This window comes from Staurois parvus, unplaced genomic scaffold (genome assembly GCF_062004578.1).
Source record: "Staurois parvus isolate SC_StPar_1 unplaced genomic scaffold, SC_StPar_1.0 ptg000715l, whole genome shotgun sequence".
In the NCBI taxonomy this organism is placed as follows: domain Eukaryota; kingdom Metazoa; phylum Chordata; class Amphibia; order Anura; family Ranidae; genus Staurois; species Staurois parvus.
In genome coordinates, this window is record NW_028318511.1 from 4947837 (window position 1) to 4972997 (window position 25161).

Genomic DNA, 25161 nt, shown 5'->3' on the forward strand with positions numbered 1-25161 from the left:
CTGAATATTGTACACTGCTCAAAAATATTAAAGGAACACTTTGAAAACACATCAGATCTCAATGGGGAAAAATATCACGCTGGATATCTATACTGATATGCACTGGGTGTTAGGAATGTGTTAGGAATGTAAGGATTCCCCATCGTTTGATGTAAATTATCAACCTACAGAGGACTGAATTCAATTACACCCCGAAAATCAAAGTGAAAAAATGATGTAGCAGGCTAGTCCATTTTGTTGAAATTTCATTGCAGCAACTTAAAATGGTACTCAGTAGTTTGTATGGCCCCACATGCTTGAATACATGCCTGACAATGTCGGGGCATGCTCCTAATGAGACAACGGATGGTGTCCTGGGGTGTTTTCTCCCAGATCTGGACCAGGGCATCACTGAGCTCCTAGACAGTCTGAGGTGCAACCTGGCGGCGTCGGATAGACCAAAACATGATATCCCAAAGGTGTTCTATTGGATTTAGGTCAGGCAAGCGTGGGGTCCATTCAATGGTATCAATTCCTTCATCCTCCAGGAACTGCCTGCATACTCTCACCACATGAGGCCGGGCATTGTTGTGCATCAGGAGGAACCCAGGACCCACTGCACCAGCGTAGGGTCTGACAATGGGTCCAAGGATTTCATCCTGATACCTAATGGCAGTCAGGGTGCCATTATCTAGCCTGTAGAGGTCTGTGCGTCCCTCCATGGATATACCTCCCCAGACCATCACTGACCCACCACCAAAACGGTCATGCTGAACGATGTTACAGACAGCATAACGTTCTCCACGGCTTCTCCAGACTCTTTCACATCTGTCACGTGTACTCAGGGTGAACCTGCTCTCATCTGTGAAAAGCACAGGTCACCAGTGGCAGACCTGCCCATTCTGGTGTTCAATGGCAAATGCCAATCAAGCGCTATGGTGCCAGGCAGCGAACACAGAGCCAACTAGAGGACGTCGGGCTCTCAGGCCACACTCATGAAGTCTGTTTCTGATTGTTTGGTCAGAGACATTCACACCAGTGGACTACTGGAGGTCATTTTGTAGGGCTCTGGCAGTGCACATCCTGCTCCTCCTTTCACAAAGGAGCAGTTATTGGTCCAGCTGATGGGTTAAAGACTTTCTATGATCCTGTCCAGCTCCCCTAGAGTAACTGCCTGTCTTGTGGAATCTCCTCCATGCACATGAGACTGTGCTGGGAGACACAGCAAACCTTCTGGCAATGGCACGTGTTGATGTGCCATTCTGGAGGAGTTGGACTGCCTATGCAACCTCTGTAGGTTCCAGGTATCCCCTTATGCTACCAGTAGTGACACTGACCCTAGCCAAATGCAAAACTAGTGAAAAACAGTCAGAAAAGATGAGTAGGGAATAAAATGTTAGTGGCCTCCACCTGTAAAACCATTCCTGTTATGGGGGTCATCTAATTGTTGGCCATCTAGTGCAGCTGTTGTTAATTTCATTAACACCAAAGCAGCTGAAACTGATTAAAAACCCCCTCTGCTACTTAACTGACTAGATCAATATCCCAAGAGTGTAATTGACTTGATGCTATACCAGCAATGGGCAAACTACGGCCCGCGGGCCGTATACGGCCCGCGGGCCATATACGGCCCGGCGGACCTTTTAATCCGGCCCGCGGAGCGTGATACTGTCAGGATGGCTGTCAGGATGTGTGTAGGCGGGGCAGCGTGACGAACGTGAGGGGAGCTAGGCTCCTCTCACAGTCCGCCCTGAAGACCGGAACGGCGCGGGAACACGGCGAGAGGAACACGCGGAGCAAAGGTAAGTAAATTGACACAGGGGGGACTTGGGGACTTAATATGGGGGATGAATTAATATGGGGAATGAATTACTATAGGGGGGATGAATTACTATAGGGGGGATGAATTACTATATGGGGGATGAATTACTATGGGGGATGAATTACCGTACTATATGGGGGATGAATTACTATGGGGGATGAATTACTATGGGGGATGAATTACTATATGGGGGATGAATTACTATGGGGGATGAATTACTATGGGGGATGAATTACTATATGGGGGATGAATTACTATGGGGGATGAATTACTATGGGGGATGAATTACTATGGGGGATGAATTACTATATGGGGGATGCATTACTATATGGGGGATGAATTACTATATGGGGGATTAATTACTATGCTTACTATGGGGGAATATTACTATACTTACTATGGATGACACATACACATCATTCATCTACTCTTGGTCCGGCCCCCGGGTCCAATATATGAACCCATTGCGGCCCTCAAGTCAAAAAGTTTGCCCACCCCTGTGCTATACCCTGATTAAAAGGTGCCATAGGAAGCTGTATTGTTAAAACCAAAAAACAAGCGTGGATTCTGCCTGACTGTGCAGTGCAATATAAGTATGTAAATTACAAAAACAACTGAACAGACAAATCCCTTGGGAATTAAAAAATGTTAAAGGATAAGTTCACCTTTCAAAATAATAATTGCATGTATTTTTGCAGGTAAAAAAATTCTCATGTATAATTTTTTAAAAACAAGAGCCTGCAAACTACTTCACCTGCAATCCTCAGATCACGAGTGCAATACCATATTAAGCTCCTGCTACAGCTCTGTTCTCTGACTTCTTCATGGACTGTCTTGAATGTACTATGAGTGTGCTGGTCAGCATGCCCTCAGTTCATTTAAACTAAAAGTCAGTCTGCCTCTGTGGCGGACGAGACTTCTAGTTTTTTCTTCATTCAGAGATTCTTGTGAATGAAGGACCCGACTGTGTGGGCAGAGTCCCACACAGCTATTCCGTTTTCAATATCTGACAACGGGTACAGGAAGAGGATCCCCTGCCCACTGTCACACTGAAGGGGGGGGCAGTGGGGCAGAGCAAGAACATGTTACATGTTACACCCTAAACATGTTCTAAATGGTAAACTTAGTCTGTAATATACATTATATCAATTTCAAGTGAATATTTAGGTGTTTACCAGGAGTTAAAAAAAAGAGAAAAAGAAAGGCAACTGCTATAATACAGTGCAGTATAGACAAAGTTGTTGCAATATACATTGTCTTGTGATATTACCTGTGACATGAGGCAGTGTTACTTTCAGTTCATTCAGAAGAACTGTGCCATCAGCCTTGAAAGTCACCACCTAGATCAAAGAATGAAAATTATAATTAATTTGTTCAGCAGTGTCATTAGGTCATTGTTACTAGATCTCTAGTTCACCTAAAGCTTTAGTTTTTGATTTTTGAACTCACTGACAAGTGGACTAATAAATTAATTAGGTATTCTAAAATAAAAAAAAATATAAATTGCAAGTAGGTAGAGCTTTTTTCAGTACTTCATAAGTTTCTCTTGCCAGATAAACTCCTGTAACTGTTTACTAGCATTTTATTTACAGTACAGCACATGGGCAGCGCATGATCTGTAAGATGGTTGATGGAAGAAGAATACAAGAAAATAGCAGCAGTGGAGACAAAGAGTGCAGCCCTGTTATCAAAAGAACAAACAATAGGGTGCTTTACATACCTGAACAATAGCATGTGCTCCTGGGTGTCTGCTTCCAGGCCCATGTCAGACTAGCTATTCTGGTGACAACTCACCAGTGACAAGATCATTAGGAGAGTAAAGAAACAATTTCCTGTATCTACAGCTATACCCTCAATAGTGAGTAAGATTTGGCAACATTTTGGCAAGCAAGGCAGTGAAACACCATAGGAACAGGTGAGGGACCTATTTATTGACCATGTTACTGGTAATTTGCCAACTTGCCACTAGTGATAGGATCACATGTGACATGAGCCTCAATTTCTAAATATGTAGACACTGTATATTTCATGTTCAGGAAAATGTTTCTGTTAGAACCTCCAAGAGATATGAGAAGTCAGAGGGTGATCCAGCCAGATGACATTTTTTCATTTTCATTATTATTCTTAAAGTGTTACTAAACCCAGGATCCTGCATTCACTCTATCTGCACTCTATCCACAGGACACACAACATAGAAATGCAATTATTTTAGTAAATATAAACTGCTAAATACCTTTTCTCATTAGCAGTTAGAGCAGTCTTGTGACTTCTATTAGTGTTCAGCAGAGCACTGGTTAAAGCTTGAAGGAGGAGTTTTCTTTCTGCTCTAGGAGGATGCAGAACCACTGACCTCTGTCTGGACCGTGCTGATTATCTCTGTGCTGATCACATGCACTCTCTCCCCCAAAGAGAAAAAAAACTCTCTAGCAATACACACTAAACTGAGCATGTGCAGAGTGTCACCAGATGATATGTCTTATCAGGAGATAAGAGGTGGGCACCGGAAGAAGGGGAGGATCAGAGAAGTCAGAAATGCAGAGGATTGACCCCTTTGGTATCACCGTGAGTATATCAAGCATGCTTTACTGCTTATACAGACTGATTTTACTGTTGTGGGTTTGGTAACACTTTAATTATAATTCTGGTAATTAACATTTTTTGGATTATCTTATAGACAAACTTCTGATGGTGTTGGGAGCAAACTTGCCTGAAAGTCTTTTTATTCTTTTTTCTTGAAATCATTAACACTATTTAGAATTGGTTGTTTTTTATGTTGCTATTATTAAAATAAACTGATACTCACATTTTGCAGGTTATCTGTTAGGAGTACAATGGATTTGAGACAGGTCTCTCTCGCCAAGGAACTACAAGGAGCCATCTCCCCTAAGATAACATGTGATTCATTTCTATAACCCTGTAACAGTAGCAAGTAACACAGTTATAAATTTGAATCTGTTTAGCAATATTTGTTTTGAATATTATTGCATCATATACAAATCATACATGCAAAGAAGTATGGAAGTCCGCCTTCAGACCATAGCATTGTGGAAGGTTGCATTAAAGCGGAACTAAACTCTCTCAATCAAAATTAACTATTTTTAATCCTTATGCTACTAGCATTAGTAAATAGATAGGAAAGTACAATATATCATATTTACACGTTTTAACAAGCAAAGTCAAGATGTATTTTTATTCTTTTTATGTATCCTAAAAACCTTCAAATGGGGGTTCAAAAAGCAACTTCATCAGGCATTGTTATGCTTGAAAGAAGCATGGACTGGTAAAATTCAATGGATCCTAAGGAGTGATTAGTATGAGCATTCTGGATGCCAGACGAGCATTGGCTTTTTATCATAGAGAAGTTTGAATAAAATTAAATCCGGACTTTATATGGTCTACTTTTCATGCTTTCCTCCTTCTACATTCTGTGGTTTGTATTACTGTGTCCACATTAGGAAGATTCACCCCCTCTGTTTGTAAACTGCCCATAAGATGCTATGTCCTGTTTAATTCTGTGGCCAGGTGACTGGTTCTCTTTAAGCAAGTGCTGTAATATACCATCCACCTTTAACCTAAACATTATTTTCATACTAAGTCATGCTTAGAATATACTTTTGATGATTGATGGAGAACATAAATATGTGCCGCTCTTTACCACACAATGGCATTTGTGTATATTATTTCTGACTGTATTCTTGTGCTTGCACATGTTATGAATAGTGCCTTTGTGCTATGGCAATGTGTAACACCCAGGTACCTCCCTATAGATTACTCTGGTTTTTGATCCCTTTAAAAGAAAATTTGTAAAACTTACCTTTTACCTTTTTCATTTGTTGTTCAATTTTATTACCATATGTCAATGAGTTAAAATTAATTTGAGAATCTGACACAGTGACCATGACGACTGTAATCACATTAGCAAACTAAAACTTTCAAGGAAATTGTTTTTTCATTATTTTACCAGTTATAACTGTCGCAAAAGAACAGCTTCAGCCTGTCATGCCGATCTTGATTTCGGGACATAGTAAATCATTGACCCAACATATTCATGCAGCCAGTAGTGTTTGGACATCTGATATACACATACATGTTCTAAGTTATTAACAAAAAGGTAGGAAGTGGAAGAACAGATGATAACTTAGGAGGTTGAATTTTCTAAAACAAAATTTTCTAGCATATCACCTAACTTAAAATAGTTGGGTATTTTTATGGCACTCGCCATAATGCGCAAGTATGCTGAACCTATTTACTCATCTGCTGTTTGCTGATGCTCTTACTTGCTCATCTGCTGCTCACATTTCTGTCCACTGGCCTCTCCATCTTTTCTGCCACTTCGTTCAGGTCCCACGTCTCCCTTCTTTGGCCTTTGGGTGGTCAAGCATGGCCTAACTCCTGCACATGCGCACAACATTTATTTTATCCCTGACAGCCAGTTGCATGGAGCTTACAGTACACTGCACTGTTCATATGCCGCAGGCAGTGTACACAAAATAAAAGTTAAAATGTTAGGAAAAAGGGAATGGTTTGTTTTAATAGAGGAGAATATGCAGTCTCTACTGCTAAGAAGACTCTACCTCCTAGTAGCTTTTAAATATGAACTACAGCATTTTTACCTAGATAAGAATATGTTTAAAAGGCAAATGCTATGAGAAATATTGTATTTTGATGACTGTATGCAGTATATTAACATTAATTTTATTTTGCATGCAACTGTATGCAGTATATTAACACATTTTTTTAAATTTTGCATAAATTTCTTTTCACTTCCATGTGGATCAAGCTATCCAGCAAAGTAAAAGTAATGGGAGTTGGGACAAACTTCAAAAGTACCAGCAATCACACAATCGCAATGGTATTATCCTATTTGCATTAAATGTATGAGCTGCATAGAGTTATAAGAATTACAGTATGTAGAGTGAAAATGGTTAGTAACCTGTAATTGATTTTGCAGTCCAGTTTATTTCAACAAAGAAAATTATTTGCTTTTATTTTTAATGTCACAAACCAGATCTTTGCACCAATCATTTGTACACAATTTTTCTATGTTTTTTGTGACTTAGGGATCATGTACACTGCAGCCCCCAAACTGACATTCAGGAGCTGTTCAGCGTTTTTTTCAGCAGCCCCTGAACTCTCCCTAATGTTTTCCTATGTGTCCATGTACACATAATCGTTTACAGTCAGTTGAGTTTACAGTCGTTTTTGTTTAATGCACCAAACTTGCGTTCAGGAGTATATTTTTAAACGTCAAACGCTTATAAATGCATGTAAATGCAGTTAACCGCATTTATAAGCGTTTGTATTTAGAAGCGGTTTTTAACTGTTCCTTGTCCAGATGCTGTCCGGAGCCTTTTTTCATCATCAGACCTTATACACCAGCGCGGTCAGTTCCAGGTTTTGTGTGAAGGCAAAAATGGTAGAACGTGCTGCATTATGCTCATGATGGGATTCATAGTGAATACAACCAGAAAAGACAGGTCATCTCAACACATACTGCTCTCTCTGCTTCTGCTCTCTTTATTTCTCTCAAAATGTCTGAAATAGTTAATTAATTACCATTTTTCAGTGCATTCTGGGCATTTGGGAAGGTCTTCTGAGGTCATCTTTTAAAAATGCTTCTAAACACAAACGCATATAAACGCGCATAAACGCGGTATGCAAACGCAGCTAAACTGACGTTTTTTTAACCTATATTTTCCAGCAATCAGTTTCCATCGTTCAGAAGAGTTTTCCAAATGCCCCGTGTACATGAGCCCTAAAAATTATTGTGCATGTTTTTTCTCCTCTGTATTAAATGTTTAGAAAAGTTTGAATTAAGTTGACGGCAACTTAGTATACATTATCATTTTTGAAGGCCAGATAATTCTTTCATAACTGTAACTATTGTCAATCTGTCTAAGCTATTTCATGCCCTCCTTAGTGTACTTTGACTTTAAAGTGGGACTACACTGTATCTTAGCACCACAAACCAAAAACGCTAATTAATTCATTTTTATTATTCAGAGCAAACCCACCCATCCATCTCTACAAGCTTTATTTAGCTGATAAATCACTTTGAAAAACACCCTCTTGTATTTCTGGCCATGGCCATCTTGAGTAAAGGCAAATGTTTCATGTATCATTTACTTAGTGGAATCCATCAGCCCTTAGCTCAGACATGGAGGCAGTAGGGAGTGTTTTGTTAAGAAAACCTCTCCTACCCTCTTGAAGACTCCTAGGATGTATGACATAATTTGCCTAGGAATGGAAACCAGGAAGTAATTGCATAAATGTAAAAAATAACACTGAAGAAATGTAACAAAAATAAGATATACTTTCCTATCTATTTACTATAGGATTACAGATAGTTGATGATGATTGAGAGAGAAATTCCACTTTTATAAACAGAAAGGGTTCAACTCTGAGGCTGAGCAATAATGTAACCCAAAAGTTCCTTGCCTTGGACAGCACATAGTAGCAGTCACCATGGAAGGTATAGGACTTCCCATCAAAGGTGGAGATATGGGCTCCTCCTTCAACTGAACAAGATCCAGGACAGGCATGGTCTGTGCAGTTCCATCTTCCTGATGTACAGTAACTGTAAAAGAAATACTTGCATAGTCATATTGTAAGTATATAAATCATTCTAGACTGAGTTATGCTAAGCTTATACTTCAGGGAAAGTATAACCTGTAGGAGGTAGAAATACATGTCTCCTTTCAGTTTAAGTTATCGTGGGTCTAAATACTGTAACTGTGTTATCAGTTGAAATATGCATTCCACTGCAACAGGAAAACTGAAGCCTTTATGGGGACTTCCCTATACATTTTTTTTGTTGGAATGTTATATTACTTGCTATTGAAAGTTGATAAGATTTTCCCAAAAAAATTGGGACAGCTGGAGCCAATTCTTCTGTGACACAAAAAATCTTGACAGACGTATATGTACATTTTATAGATAAGAGAGAAAGCAAGCTCTAAGAATTCACCACCAATTATTATGCATTATGCTATGATATAAATTTGCTAGCTCAGACTACAGATTCTTAGATGTGTAATCAGTTTTTCGGCCTAGACCTCCTGCCTGCCTTGAGTCTCTGTTTGTCTAGTTTAAACCTGAAACCCCAGGTGGAATCATCTGGTGAGGAACAGGTTTTCACAGCATGAGTATTTGAGGTCTCTATATAATAGGTTTTTTCACTTCAAAGAAACAAACTGAAATTGTAAAATGATGAAAGAAGCCTGAAGCTCCACCTTCTGACTCATAAAGAAAATTACAAAATTATTTTATCTATAGTGTATCTGCAATATATAATAGTTAATATGTATTTTGTATATATGTTCGTCCTGACCATAAATAAAAAAAGAAGTGATGTACAAAACTCCTCTACTTACCCTTTGAAATTAAAATTGCTGAAGGGCCATCCAGGGCAAAACAGTTTAACCATTTGATGCCCGGCCAATAGCCCTATGGTGTCCGGAAAAATGCACTAGCTTTCCGGGAGGCTGCCATATGGCATACTCCCGCACATGCGCAGTTCGCACGCTTGCAGAGCCGCGCAGCGGCGTGATCTGTCACTGGCCGTGTACCTCAGACACGGCCGATGACAGATCTGAGTATCGGCCCCGTTGCCGGTACCATGTGACCTGCTGTGACCAATCACAGCAGGTCACATAACAGTTGTATACAATGGATGGCTTCATTCATGCCATCCATTGTATACTAGTGTCTAGCTGTGAATGGTCACAGCTAATCACATGCACATGTCATGTGATTAGCTGTGGCCAAATCACAGCTAAGCACAAAAAAAAAACCCTCAATGAATCGATGTCATTCAGGTAAATGCTTGCTTATAGCAAAGTAATTTGCTATAAGCAAATTGTGTAAAAAAGAAAAAAAAAAATACTGATCACTTCCCCAAAGTAGTACAATGTTACTATGGTAACATTGTACTACTTTGACATAGTGAAATATGAAAAAAAAATCTTAAAAAAAAGAAAAAATGTAATAAAAAATTTTAAATAATTAAAAAAATTAAAACAAAATAAAAAAAATATATTTTTTTTATCACACTGTCACCAGTCAGTGTCCCTGACCACCCCCATGCCAGTTATATGATGACGCTGTACTGCACTGGTGACAGTATGTAAAAAAAAAATAGTGAAAATAATTTTTTTAATTTTTCATTTTCTGAAAAATTATGACAAAAAAAATACAACTTCAAAAAACTCGCAATGCCTCTTATGAAGTACGTCGGACTGTTTACTCTGCAAAAAGGGGTCATTTGGGGGATATCTGTACTATTCTGACATTCTTGGACCTCAAGAAATTAGATTGGCTGTCAGTACTTCAGGATTGATCAATATTCAGATCTATACCATAGTTTGTGAACTCTATAACTTTCCTACAAACTAAAAAATACATCCTAATTTGGGTTATTTTCACCAAAGACATGTAGTAGAATACATCTTGGCCTAAATGTATGAAGAACAATTATTTATTTGCAAACTTTTATAACAGAAACAAAGAAAAACATGTTTTTTTTTCAAAATTTTCGGTCTTTTTTTGTTAATTTAGCAAAAAAATAAAAACCCCAGCGGTGATTAAATACCACCAAAAGAAAGCTCTAGTTGTGTGAAGAAAATGATAAAATTTTAGTTTGGGTACAATGTTGTATGACCGCGCAATTGTCATTCAAAGTGTGAGAGCGCTGAGACCTGAAAAATGGTCTGGGCAGGAAGGGGGTAAAATGCCCGGTATTGAATTGGTTAAATAGAAAATGCTGAACATTGTGAAACAAAGGAGCTGATGTATGAAAAAGTGCACAGTAGGAAATATTTTTTGCACATCATTTACTTGCATGTCAGCCCTGATGTGTGTTATTATGTAATAGTGTGCAGATAATGGCACCTAGCAATTAGTGGTTAAAAAGTAATAATACACTTTTGTCAGGTATAATGTGTAGACATAGTTGTCAGAGCTTTCCGCCTCCCACATTTTCCCATTGGCCAGGATGGTGCGAAGGGCCTTGAATTTGGTTTTAGTGGCGGGGACTTGAGGCTACTACAGATATGTGTAGACACCTATAGGACCCTACAATGTATGCCTGATAGAAGTTTTTTCTTTTAAATAACAGATTATCAAACTTTTTTTCCTGGTGTTTTTCAAGAAATGCTTACCATTCATCGCAGGCATTCTGTATTGTTTCGCCTGGAGCATATAGAGTCCCTCTGTATTTACATTGACATTCACTAACTGGTATGCATCCTTTATCACTGTAGTCATCCTGTACAGTGCCTGAAAACAAGCGGAAAACAAGTAATTTCTCTTAAGCCTTTGGCCCAACACAAAAATAATACCAATAATAATATTTTATAAAAATGTCCCTTTTAAACTCCCTAACCCTTCCTACCCGGTTTCTCATCCCCCTTCACCTATACTCCATAGGATCTCCTGCCTCAACCCACCATTCCTGTGTCCCTCTATCAAAATACATAGCTACACCATTTCCACACCCCCCCCCCCCCATTACATGGGTATACTAACAACAACTACATTCGTATTATCTCTATCTCACCCTCCTTGAATATGCCTCCTATAGTTTTTATTTGTGGGCCAATGGACATTGGGCATTGTAATTGATGTGGATCTCTACATCACTGGATGGTGCAATTGATGGTAGATGTACATGACTGGACATTTTTTTCCATTTTATTAAAGAGCTTTTCAAATTCATGTATGTGTGTTTTTTTTTTACTGATTACATTTTTCTGTGAACGACTAGGGATACTATGTACTCCTTACTCATTCACATATGGGGCAGTATCTTTGGGCCCCTTTATAATTAATAGAGGCTTCCAGATTCAGATAAGTCCCTGCTCTCAGACCGCCACAACCACCGGGCCAGGGCTGTGGGGAAGGGGCCCTTGTTCTTACCAACCAATCAAGATACCCACTATGTTGAAGGCATGTGGCCTGGTATGGTCCAGGAGAGGTTCACAAACTTGTCTTCCCCCTTCCTTTTCTGGCCTGCCAAGCTGCATGCCTAAGAATCTAGTATGGATTTTTAGGGAACCTCATACTTTTTTTCTTGATAAATACATGGGGCTCCTTCTTATATATTTTTACGCCATTTTGTTGTTTTTTTTGTGTGTGTAGAGTACCCCTTAAAATTCTTACCAGACCTGACGTGCCTGGTATGAATTTAGGAGGAAGCCATTTGTCATTTGTTCGTGTGTGGGGGGGTCCCCTTTAACATCTATATAAGACCCCATCTAGGATAAAGGTCTGGTATAGATGGAGGTATCCCTAGCTGCTCTGTTTACAGACCAAAGTGACAGGGAGTTATCATCTTTCTGGCAATTTAGTGGGTAGTGGGTTGTATGCATTGAACAGAATCACCACTTCACAGGCAGGGTCAGGGCATCCTTCAGGCATGTAAACGATATGTTGCATTTTTAATGTTTTACTTTAAAGGGAATTTAAACTTTTTTTTTTTTGCTTTGGTACTGTACATGTTTCCTAGGCAATGCCCAGCCCCCTATTCCATTTGTTTTTTTTAATACATTTGCTTTCATTAAGTAGATAAACAAAACCATCATAGAACAAATAACATCACATGAATAGTGTTTAAGGTATAATATCGTGATGGTACATGGTCAAAGAAACATGTGATTTATACCATTAAAACATCTAACATACATCAGCTACGTTTCAATCAGGACCAATCTATATTTCCCTTATTCCATTTGTATAACCATCCCTTGCTTATTAGTCTAGAAAATGACCATTACTGTTTTTTTACATTCAGCTCATATTGACTTCAATGGGTTATGGATTTAGCACCTGAACTTTAGTCATGTTTGCCAAATCTGATTCGAACTGAATCCAGGCATGTGCAGCTCATCACTAATCAAAACCCTTCTCCTCTTTCTTGAAACGTGTGTTTTTGCTATTGTCTCAGTTGGAGAAATTTCCCAATAAAAAGCTGACAGAGGCTCCACTGGTGTTGGGGCAAATTAACCTCTTGCGGACTGCCAGCAGCACATTTAGTTGTGGTGGGTGACAGCCCCAGGCACTGCGACGTACCTTTACATATCATTGTACTTCTTGGTTTAGAGGCGCCCCCTGCTGACCTGTGCTGCGACTGGACACAAAATAAGTTTGTCAGCAGGTTGCAGCCAATCATTTTGGCTGTATACCCACTGATTGACTGTTGCCAATCAAAGCACAGAGATCTGTTAAACACAACACACAGATCTGGCTGGATTTCTCCCTGCCTTCAGTTACTGTTTAGAACTGAAAGCAAGGAAAGACCCAGTCAGATGACCTGTGAGTAAAAGCAGCACACATACACTTGCAAACACTTGTTAGGCACATAGTTAAGCCTTTGATTGCCCTCCTGATCACTCACTGTCATCTGGCCAGTGTCATTAGTACAGTGTACAGCATTATCACAGAATTCTATATTAGTGTCACCAGCAATGTCAGTGTCAGTTATTCAGTTAGTGTCCCTCCCAGCCAGTGTAAGTTAGCTCCAGGTTTCCCGTCACACCATAAGTCGCTGATCACCACCATTACTAGTCTGTGCAGGTCAGTATCTTGATCACGATCAGAACTATGCTAATGTCCCCAAAAATCCAGTGTTAACAGAATCAGCCCTACCAGCACTTTTCACATATAGCAATATAAATGTTGGCCTACATTTATGAAGAAATTTGATTTTATTGGATATGTTTTATAACAGAAAGTGAAACTATAGGTTTTTTTTTCCTTTATTCGTTTATATAGCAAAAAATAAAAAACTCAGTGATGAGTAAATATCACCAAAAGAAAGCTCTACTAATGTAAAAAAAAATTATATACATTTCATTTGGGTACAGTGTTCCATGACCAAGCAATGGCCAGTTAAAAAAGCACAGTGCTGAATAGCAAGAATTGCCCTGGTTGTTAAGAGGGTAAAACCTTCCAGAGGTCAAGTGGTTAAAATAAAATGCTTTGCAGTTATTTTTTTCCTGTGTTTTTCCTTTTAGTAACAGGAGAAACCAGAAAGTTACATATTAAAAACTATACCAAAAATAAGGACTCTGTCCACTAAAACATGTACAAATTCACATGGATATCATGAGAGGTGTGAAAGGTATTTCCATATGAACCCACAAGTTGCATGGTATATTGTTAAGAGCGTGGTGTGACTGTTTGGTTGGTATGATGTCCCCATGTGACTCACCTTCAGGACAGAAGCAGCCATCCATATAGTGCTCCTCACACAGGCTGTGTATCTCTAGGTGGGAACAGGAGTTCTTGCAGGGGGAGGCACTCTCATGATAAATCATATTGGCAGGACATTGCTTTGCTAGAAAAAGAATAAATATATTGTTACATTATCACTAATAAATATAATGAGCGGGTCACAAGTTGTGAATCACAATATTAATAATAACTAACTAATTTTTGGTGATTTTCTTGTGGCCATGCTCTTACTGACAGAAAAGAAAACTCTGAATCCCTAATCTAAAATGATAACACTAGTCATCCTTATTGTATTCAAAATTTAAAAATGAGTTTTGGCTTTACATACACTTTCATTTTGTTGATCAAACAGATGAAAATCTATGTATGTGTTGCCAGCTCTCTTTGTGGTGCCCAATTGTTCCAAATTTTTAGGTAGATGTAAACAGGTTCAAACAGTGAACCCTGTGTAGGTGTGCTCCTCATACTAAGTGAAAGAAGGTGAGGTAAAACTAAGTAAAACTGGGCCTAATTTACTAAAGTGTGCCGTGAGGTGAGGAGAAGTGAAGTCAACCCGGGCATAACTGACTAAAGTGTGAAATGATACTGGGCTTAATTTACTAAAGTGTAAAGTGAGGTGAACCTGGCCTAATTTACTGAAGTGTAAAATGAAGTGAAGTAAAGTGAACATAGGCCTAATTTACTGAAGTGTAAAATGAAGTGAAGTGAACCTGGGCCTAATTTGCCAAAGTGTATAGTGAGATGAAGGGAAGTGGGCCTGGGCCTAATTTACTAAAGTGTAAAGTGAGGTGAATCCGGGCCTAATTTACCAAACTGTAAAGTGAGGTGAAGTAAAGTGTACCTGGGCCTAATTTACTGAAGTGTAAAGTGAGGTGAACCTGGGCCTAATTTACCAAAGTGTAAAGTGAGGTGAAGTAAAGTGTACCTGGGCCTAATTTACTGAAGTGTAAAGTGAGGTGAACTCGGGCCTAATTTACCAAAGTGTAAAGTGAGGTGAAGTAAAGTGTACCTGGGCCTAATTTACTGAAGTGTAAAGTGAAGAAAAGTGAAATGAACCCAGGCCTAAATTACTGAAGTGTAAAGTGAAGTAAAGTGAAATGAACCCAGGACTAATTTACTGAAGTGTAAAGTGAGGTGAAGTAAAGTGTACCAGGGCCAGGGGCGGACTGACAACTCATGGGGCCCCCAGGCAATAGGGGATCATGGGGCCCCTGTGTCCTTGCCCAAACTCAAAAAAGCCTATGAAAAAGGTACCAGGGGCATCTCATGGGGCCCCCTACTGACCCCGGGCCCACGGGCAGTGCCCGAGTTTCCAAATGGTCAGTCCGCCCCTGACCAGGGCCTAACTTACTGAAGTGTAAAGTGAAGTAAAGTGAAATGAACCCAGGCCTAATTTACTGAAATGTAAAGTGAAGTAAAATGAACCCAGACCTAATTTACTAAGGTGTAAAGTGAGGCTAAGTAAAGTGTTCCTGGGCTTAACTTACCAAAGTGTAAAATGAGGTGAAGTAAAGTGAACCTGGGCCTATTGTATTGAAGTATAAAGTGAAGTGAAGTGAAATGAACTTAGGCCTGAATTACTAACTTAGGCCTGAAGTGAAGAGAGCCCAGGTCTAATTTACTCAAGTGTAAAGGGAAGTAAAGTGAACCTGGGCCTAATATACTAAAGTGTAAAGTGAGGTGAACTAAAGTGAACACGAGCCAAATTTTCACACATGTGGCGAATTGAACCTAGTGTAAACTTTTGTACACTTCAAGCAGCTAAATCTACAAAATCCTAATTATTTTAGATTCTTCTACACAGGATTGTATTTGTAAAGTGAACACATTTTTAATTGCATGTTACACTCAGTTTTGTAGGGCCTAGTTCAGTGGTGGGAAACCTTTTTTTTCAACTGAGCCAAATCTCGCCAAAACCACGATTGAAATTTATTTTGAGAGCCACATTTTTAAAACTGAAAATACATCTCCCATATAGTAACTCATCCCCCATAGTAATTAATCCCCCATATAGTAATTCATCCCCCATAGTAATTCATCCCCCATATAGTAATTCATCCACCATAGTAATTCATCCCCCATAGTAATTCATCCCCCATATAGTAATTCATCCCCCATATAGTAATTCATCCCCCATAGTAATTCATCCCCCATATAGTAATTCATCCCCCATATAGCAATTCATCCCCCATATAGTAATTCATCCCCCATAGTAATTCATCCCCCATAGTAATTAATCCCCCATATAGCAATTCATCCCCCATATAGCAATCCATCCCCCATATAGTAATTCATCCCCCATAGCAATTCATCCCCCATAGCAATTCATCCCCCATAGTAATTCATCCCCCATATAGTAATTCATCCCCCATATAGTAATTCATCCCCCATAGTAATTAATCCCCCATATAGCAATTCATCCCCCATAGAGCAATTCATCCCCCATAGCAATTCATCCCCCATAGTAATTCATCCCCCATATAGTAATTCATCCCCCATATAGTAATTCATCCCCCATAGTAATTCATCCCCCATATAGTAATTCATTCCCCATATAGTAATTCATTCCCCATATAGTAATTCATCCCCCATAGTAATTCATCCCCCATATAGTAATTCATCCCCCATAGTAATTCATCCCCCATATAGTAATTCATCCCCCATAGTAATTCATCCCCCCTATAGTAATTCACCCCCCCTATAGTAATTCATTCCCCATATTAATTCATCCCCCCATAGTAATTCATCCCCCCTATAGTAATTCATTCCCCATATTAATTCATTCTCCATATAGTAATTCATCCCCCCTATAGTAATTCATCCCCCATATAGTAATTCATCCCCCATATAGTAATTAATCCCCCATATAGTAATTCATCCCCCATATAGTAATTCATCCCCCATAGTAATTCATCCCCCCTATAGTAATTCATCCCCCCTATAGTAATTCATCCCCCATATAGTAATTCATCCCCCATATAGTAATTCATCCCCCATATAGTAATTAATCCCCCATATAGTAATTCATCCCCCATATAGTAATTAATCCCCCATATAGTAATTCATCCCCCATATAGTAATTCATCCCCCATAGTAATTCATCCCCCCTATAGTAATTCATCCCCCCTATAGTAATTCATCCCCCATATAGTAATTAATCCCCCATATAGTAATTCATCCCCCATAATAATTTATCCCCCATATAGTAATTCATCCCCCATAGTAATTCATCCCCCATATAGTAATTCATCCCCCATAGTAATTCATCCCCCATAGTAATTCATCCCCCATATAGTAATTCATCCCCCATATAGTAATTCATCTCTCATATAGTAATTCATCCCCCATAGTAATTCATCCCCCATAGTAATTCATCCCCCATATAGTAATTCATCCCCCATATAGTAATTCATCTCCCATAGTAATTCATCCCCCATAGTAATTCATCCCCCATATAGTAATTCATCCCCCATAGTAATTCATCCCCCATATAGTAATTCATCCCCCATAGTAATTCATCCCCCATAGTAATTCATCCTCCATATAGTAATTCATCCCCCATATAGTAAGTCCCCCCTGTGTCAATTCACTTACCTTTGCTCCCCGCGTTCCTCTCGCCGTGTTCCCGCGCCGTTCTGGTCTTCAGGGCGGACTGTGAGAGGAGAGGAGTTCGTCACGCTGCCCCGCCTACATCCTGGCTGCCCCTCCTACATCCTGACAGCTGCAGAGTCCTGACTTTTGGGGCGGCCGCCCGAGAGGAGGGAGGGGAGGGGGCGGCCGCCCGAGAGGAGGGAGGGGAGGGGGCGCCCGGCACACAGAAGAGCCGCATTTAAGTTTGTAAAGAGCCGCATGTGGCTCGCGAGCCGCGGCTTGCCGACCACTGGCCTAGTTCAATTCACTTCACCTAAGTTCAGCTCACTTCATAGTTTAGTAAACCACACCTAGTGAAGGTCAGATTTCCATTACAACTGTCTGTAGACATGGAACGTTTCTACCACAGCACCACCTATTTTTAACCAAATCATGTTGTCATTTTACTGGTTCTAATTTGGCTTAGTATTTTGTGTAAAATAGGCTCATATGAGACGTATTTATGCTTAGGATGATTAAATATGTGTGGACAATAGCTGTTCAGGGATAATCTACCTATTTGTCTTTGTCTCCTATAGACAGGCCTACAGTGCCTAACAGAAAATCTGGCATGTAAAAAAAACTAAAAATCTGTGTACTTATTTTTAATCCAGTCATGAGCTTCAAAAGCTTTGGCTCCCTTGTGTAAGGGAGCATTCGATAATGGCTGTGAATTTCAGGAGCCATGACGTCACCCATAGGCTCCCATGGCCAGTCATTGTCTTTGCTCCCTCCTCTCCCCTGCAGGTTCTCACCCACTGATACAGGGGAGCCAGTGCTGCTGGACCACATGACAAAAATGGACTGGATTCAAAATAAGTAACAACACAGATCTTTTCTATACAATGTATGTAGGATAGCCAGGAAGAGGGGAGAGGGAATGTTTTTAGGAATAGTTAGAATTAGGCTTTTTTCCACTCTAACTAAAGAGTTATGAGCAGATCTGCATGATTCTGGGGAGCTGCGCAGACACATGATTGTTGTCAGGTAGTGAGTTTTTATATATTATTTGGTCTTCACTTAAATAAAGAAGGCAAAAATGTTAACTTGTATATTTAGTATCTGGAACAGCACTATATTTTAATATATTATCTTGTAATATTAAGGACTACAACAAAATGGTGCTTGCAGGTACTGGTCGGATTCAATAGTGGCTTATCAACCACAGAGAGGACTACAACAAAATGGCACCTGTCCACATCTTGGCATATAGTAAGCTCCTCTTAGTTACAAAAATGGCTTCAGGTTGGTCTCCTACTCATGGGGGAAACATCTCTAACATGTTTCACTTAGTAGGGGCCTAATCATATAGGTCAACTGGGTGAAACATGCTAGAGGGTGTTCTCCCATGAGTAGGAGACCAAGCTGAAGCCATATTTTTTATTAAGAGGAGCTCACTATATGCCATGACAGTGTGCGAACAGGTGCCATTTTGTTTTATTCCTCTCTGTGTTTGATGAGCCAGTATTCAACCTGACCAGCACCTGCAAGTACTCTGGCCAGTCGGCTGGGATAGCAGATTTGGGCATTATCGCTGTATCTATTTTATTTGTTTTTTGATCCTGTAACATTAGTAGTCACCAGAATTTTTCTTGTCTCATTTAAGCAAATTAAAGGTTTCCTGAGTGCTTAGATGAAAAAAGCTAACCCCTGGGATCAGGAGTGTAGATGATTATGGGATGGGGGGAGGGTACATGGAGATTGTCCTTACCCCCCCCCCCCCCCCATTTGCCCATTTACCTTCCTCCCCACCCTTCACCCCCTTCCCCTCCTCCCATCTCTGGGGGGAGGAGGGTTTCTTCTTTTCTTCTCTCTTTCTTTTCCCTTTTCTCTCAACTCTTTCTAAGGTCCTTCTTTTGGCCTTTACAAAAATTTCTATTTTTTCTTTCTTAGATTAAATTGTATGCCTTTTCTTAAAGGTCCTGCTCTAGTACAGGATGCCATATCTCAGGTGCACTTTGGTATTATTGGGACTCAGCTGTCCTTTCCCATCTTCCTTTGGAACCTATTGGATCCAGGGTCTGTTCTAGCTTTTATACTCAGTCCCACTGGGCTGCTATAGATCCCCTTGCCCCCCACCCCTATAACACCTTTATTAGGCCCTTCTGCTGGCTGCTATAGGATTGGAGGATGGGACTACTTTGCCTGTTACTCAGAGTGTTTTAGTATCTTTGTGTTCAATAGCTGTTTTTACACTAAGAATTCTAGTTATTTGGTTTTATGCATATTATATGAACACTTCCCCATGTGCACAATGAAGATTTTGTGATTCGGTGCTTTTGATGTGTTGTGTTTTCTTTATGTTTCTTTTTTTAACATTGATGTTTTTTGGCAGACAATGTAGTTGTTTTTTGCACTGTAGGTGGTGAAGTGTTTCTAATAAACATATTTGTGGGGGAAAGAAAGCTGTAAATGTTGAAATTTATTTTTAGGACCAAAATAACTAGAGTAGATGAGTTTACGGGTAAACCACTGCTACCTATAATGCCACTATTTGTTTTCACAAGCTGCTGCTGCAACATGAAGGACATTTGCTATTGATGCTCGGCTATTAAGGGCCATTGTGGAAAGCATACTTACGACAGAGGCTGGGAGTCCTCCAGTTTGTAGGGCGTCCTCCTGCATGTGAACACTGCCTGGAATATTCACTGATAGTGCTACACAGGCAGAAAGAATCCTGGGATTGGCTACAGGAGCACATGTCCAGCACACAGGCATTAATATAAGCTTCCACATCGAGGAGATCTTGACAGCTGGAAAAAGCAGCATGTCTGAGGTGTTCTTCACACAGCAAGCGCTAAAAAAACAGCACAATGTTACAATGTTGAAATAAATGCAGCTGACTTATGACAGGTGGAGGTGTTTGTGTTACATAATCAACCCATCAAATATAAAGTTTTCTTTGAAAGCACAGTAACTGAGACATGACTGGCCACTATGGGCAAAACATACATTTCTCTTATTGCCTGAGCCATGATGACCAAATTCCCCCTTTAGGATTTACTTGAGAACATGTATTTATTATTGTGATGAATAGGAGACAAATGGAATCATTTTTTATTTTATTTACTTTGGAGATTAGTGCATTTAGTGGAAGATATACTTTGTGAAATTAAGGCTGGCACAAACACATACTTAGGTAGGCTGGCACACTTAATTGTGTGCTGGTAAAGCATATTTTGAACTAGTTGGTAGCTCAACTCTGGGCTGGAAGAAAAAAGAACCCTTGTAGTGGGGCCCCCCACCCTTCAAGGGTACATTGTTGTGGGCTGTGAGTGGTCCTTCAGCATCATCACATACAATGCTGGGCTTTTAAACCTTGCATTGTTTGTGGATGAGACAAGAGTAAGGCCGAGGACAGGAGCACCTTAGAGAGGTAGTTTTGCAGGACAAGCCAACCGCTGAAGGGACTCTCATGGAGCGATGAATAAGGTAAGTATTACACCATATTGCTTTGCTCCTAGAAAAAAGCATACATTTAGCCCTTGAAGGGTGGGGGGAAATTGCAAGGGTAAGTTTTTTTGTGTACAGTGTTAGGCTTTAAAGTGAAATTGTGCTATGTGCATGATGGACAAAGCAACTAGATAGCGTTTATAACTGTTTGCTCCATTCATCTGTTGGGAGCACCAGTAATTTTTGTTATGGGAGAACATTTGACTTTTTCCCTTCCTGCTACATGAGAGAGTCTGCAGATCTTTATGAGATCTGATTACAGGGATGTAGAACTTATACAGGGCCTCTGATCCTTGTTCTAGGAAGCTGAAAAAGTATTGGGTGGTCAAAGGGAAAGTGAGTGTGTGCTGTTAGGAAGGGGGGCTTTAAAGTGAACATGCTGCTTTCCCCTAACTGGCAAAGCCTAGGTTTGTTTTAGAGAGGCAATGCCACTTTACTAATTCAGCCAATCCCCCAAAAAATATTTAGCCAACTATCTGTGCTGCATTTCCTCCTTTTCACTCTTTCAGAGCTCTTGCTCTATTGCTCAAACAGACCACTGCTTCCAGGTATAGGGAAGTATGTGGCCACTGCTATGTGAGTGCTCAGGCACAGTTGACCAATGACCAGACCTAAGACTGTCATGGAGGGGTTGAGGCAGTGACATCTTCCAACCATGTACTGTAAGCTCAGACACTATACACTGACAGAACGTACCTATGGTGGAAGCCTGCAGCAGGCATGTTGCAGAGGAGCACAGATCTATGAATAAAACTTGCTGATATATTCCGTCTAAGTGTAAATTCCAGATCTATTCTGGGATAGAATTTACATGGGGTAAATTAACCTTTCCCTACCCCTTAAGGACAGTGCTCGTCATAGCAATTGGCCACACAGGCATCCAGTGCTGCACTGTGGGAGCAATGCTGACGTATACCCAGACATAATGGGTATGCCATATAGCAGGAAATTGGGGCTCTAGGCGAAGTGCAGGAGGTAACTGTCAGCAGCAGAAAGAGCAGAATAATCAGTGAATCTATTCCTTTGCCCCAAACGACCAAAGCACAGTTTCATTTTAAAATAAAGGAACTGGAAATTTGATAAATTTTATTGCTAGAGCAGAAACAAGAAACAAAAATGCTGAAAGCTTATGAGACACTCAAGCCACAATCATACAAAAATAAGTAATCACTTTCAAAATTCAGAGGACATTGGTAAACTTTACTTTTAAAGATATGTAAATAGACATTTCATTTGCAGAGTCTGGGACCTGCACTGCAAAAATATATATGTAGCACAAAACTCCTAGATAGGTGCTAGCTTTAGATAGATAGATTTAGCTTGTATTATGATAGGTAAGTTTAATTGTCAGAAAATGTATATTATATAGGGCACGCTTGTTAGAGCCCAACCTCTGTAGCTGTAGGATAAAGGTGCCAGATGGATATCAGGGATGGATGGATGGATGGGAGCAGTAACACTGAGGCAGCTCCTCTTAGAATGGAAGCAAGGCTCTAATGCAGTAACATGAAAAAGAGAGGAAGGCGCCTCTAAGTGCGGTATTGACAATTTATTAGTAAACAATAGATAAATTGCACTTACAAGATACATAGGTAAAAAGACTCATTGTGTGTTGTAATAAGATCCAGGTGGGACATCCAGTCGTCCATCAGCAAACTATGTCTATAGGATCAGGAAGTAGAGCCCAGGATGTGCCAGATGTAGGAGGTGAAGGGGGCGGTAACGCATTTTGGAGCATGCTCAGTAGGCTCCTTCTTCAGATCTTCTCTGAAGAAGGAGCCTAATAAATACTAATAAATTGTCAATACTGCACTTAGAGGCGCCTTCCTCTCTTTTTCAAGTTTAGTTGTCATACTGTAGTTAATGTGGATATAATTGTTTTCAGACAAAAGCATAACTTGCCAACTGTAATCAGTGTTGCTCTGTTTTGCTTGTTAGGTCTGCTCCGCTTGATAGCTCCCTCTGCCTCCAAAAAGCTTGAGAAGTTTCTGGATGATAGGTGTGAAGCTATGCAGATGGCAGCATGAATATTAACACAGCCCTGGCCTATGCTGGATACTGTAACTATACATATTCAGTGAGCACACTGAGTTTTGGGTCTTTCATCTATATGATTGTTTCAGCCTGGAGGGGGCGTGCTGCCCTCCCAGGCAATGCTGATGGATCTACTGCCATAGGCTTCAGGTGGGTGACCTGAGGGTCTGAATGCTGAGACCCAGCTTCTGCTGAAGCTGACTGAAGATCTGGTCTGGTATCATGGAGAAAGGCGACCATCTTCTGTTGGGTCTTGTGAGTACAGACATCCCTGAAAAAGATCTGGGAAACGGTGTGCTACTTAACCCCCTATGGTGCTAAGTAGTCAGCTGTGGGTCTAGCTAAAGGGAACATCGGCTGGTGTCCTGAAGAGCTTTGTCCACTAAACCTCCTACCTAAAGGGACTCTTCTCTAGCCTGTTACTACTACAGCTGCCTTAAAGCTGAGGTCTACTGTTTGAATCAAACAAGAATTCATCATAGCTTATCCAAAAGAATACCTGAAGTCTTAAACTGTACATAGTTCTTGTTTTTGGAGTATCCCACCTAATTCCCTCAACCCTACACAAGTTCTCCAAAAATAAAAACAACAAAAACAACACCCCTAGACTGGTTATTGAAGAATCCTCTGCCTGGACAGTATTCCTACAGCTCCTATGGGAGTAGCTCTACATTGACACGAGACTATTACTCACATATTGGGAACAATGGGATGTGTCCTTTTGCTGGGTTTCATCTAAATCAGTACATACAACATTAGGATCAGAAATTTTCTGCATGTTTCCAAACTCTACAGGACTGAAAAACATGTCTGTGGAAGAAAAAAAATCACCAAATATTTACCAATGCGCACTTTAAGTTGATCTCATTACAACAAAGACTTACTATTTGATTTAAACATCTATAATGAAAGAACTTCAAATCAACCTCCAACCATTTGATTTTTTTAGTTTTAGATAAAGTGTAAAACAGTTTATATTTCTATTAGGCTTTTATTTCTGTCTGTGATTCCATTGGGTAGATTTTCCCTTACTTCCTGTTTATGTTCCTTCCATACAAGAAATAAGGGATGCAAGTGTCATCAGGACAGGAAGGCACAGAAATGAAGAAAAACCAAGGCAATGAGTTTTAATGAAGTATGTTATCTTTTTGCAGTGGAGCCCCTTCTCACATAGTTAAAGTCCATCTCCAGCTAAAATGTTTACTTTAGTTTAAACAGAGCTGGGTCTCTGTCATGTTTTTGTTGTTATCTGCGTCTGTGATGGGGGGAGATTTTTACTCTCCTTCTGTCAGGCCATCAGGAAATCTCTCCAATGGGAACCCACACATTTGTCAGAGATTCTAAAGGTTCCACACTAAAAATGTGTGGGTTCCCATTGGAGAGATTTCCTGATGGCCTGACAGAAGGAGAGTAAAAATCTCCCCCCATCACAGACGCAGATAACAACAAAAACATGATAGAGACCCAGCTCTGTTTAAACTAAAGTAAACATTTTAGCTGGAGATGGACTTTAACTATGTGAGAAGGGGCTCCACTGCAAAAAGATAACATACTTCATTAAAACTCATTGCCTTGGTTTTTACTTCATAGAAATCTAATGAACACGCTCTAAGTACATATCCTTAATATCATTTTAAAAAAAGTTAGTATTCCGTTTTGCCATATGGGGGATTTTGGCCCTGATGCTTTCTCTCTCCCCACGTCTTCTGCTTTGAAACTTCCCCACATTTTTCCCAAGCACTCAACCCCTCTGCTCTATGCCAGTCCCCAATTGCTCTCAACCAACTCACAGCTCCCTGACCCCCAGCCACCCTCTCTTCCATGGTTTGTGATTAGAGAAGGAGGATCAGTGTTCTCAATAATAAAGTCGGCCAAGATGATGACGCACTACCTGACAGCTTTCCTCCTGAGCAGCAGTTTCCTCTTCAGCCTGCTCTAGGCATTCGGTTGTACTGTGCAATCCCTGCACACTCACTACTGGAGAAAGGAAGCCGCAGAGCAGACTGAGGAGG

At 40.2% G+C, this 25161-nt stretch overlaps 1 protein-coding gene across 1 annotated transcript in view; it reads right to left on the minus strand.

Annotated features, from left to right (window-relative positions):
* Positions 1 to 25161, minus strand: part of LOC149445623 (mucin-2-like) — a 166342-nt gene that overhangs the window by 128729 nt on the left and 12452 nt on the right. The window contains exons 5-11 of the mRNA XM_089653541.1: positions 23844 to 23959; positions 20243 to 20459; positions 14010 to 14135; positions 10960 to 11077; positions 8240 to 8378; positions 4605 to 4715; positions 3072 to 3141 (exon numbers count right to left, since the gene is read on the minus strand). Of these exons, the coding sequence (XP_089509667.1) occupies positions 3072 to 3141; positions 4605 to 4715; positions 8240 to 8378; positions 10960 to 11077; positions 14010 to 14135; positions 20243 to 20459; positions 23844 to 23959 (897 nt within the window). The remainder of the gene's footprint in view (positions 1 to 3071; positions 3142 to 4604; positions 4716 to 8239; positions 8379 to 10959; positions 11078 to 14009; positions 14136 to 20242; positions 20460 to 23843; positions 23960 to 25161) is intronic.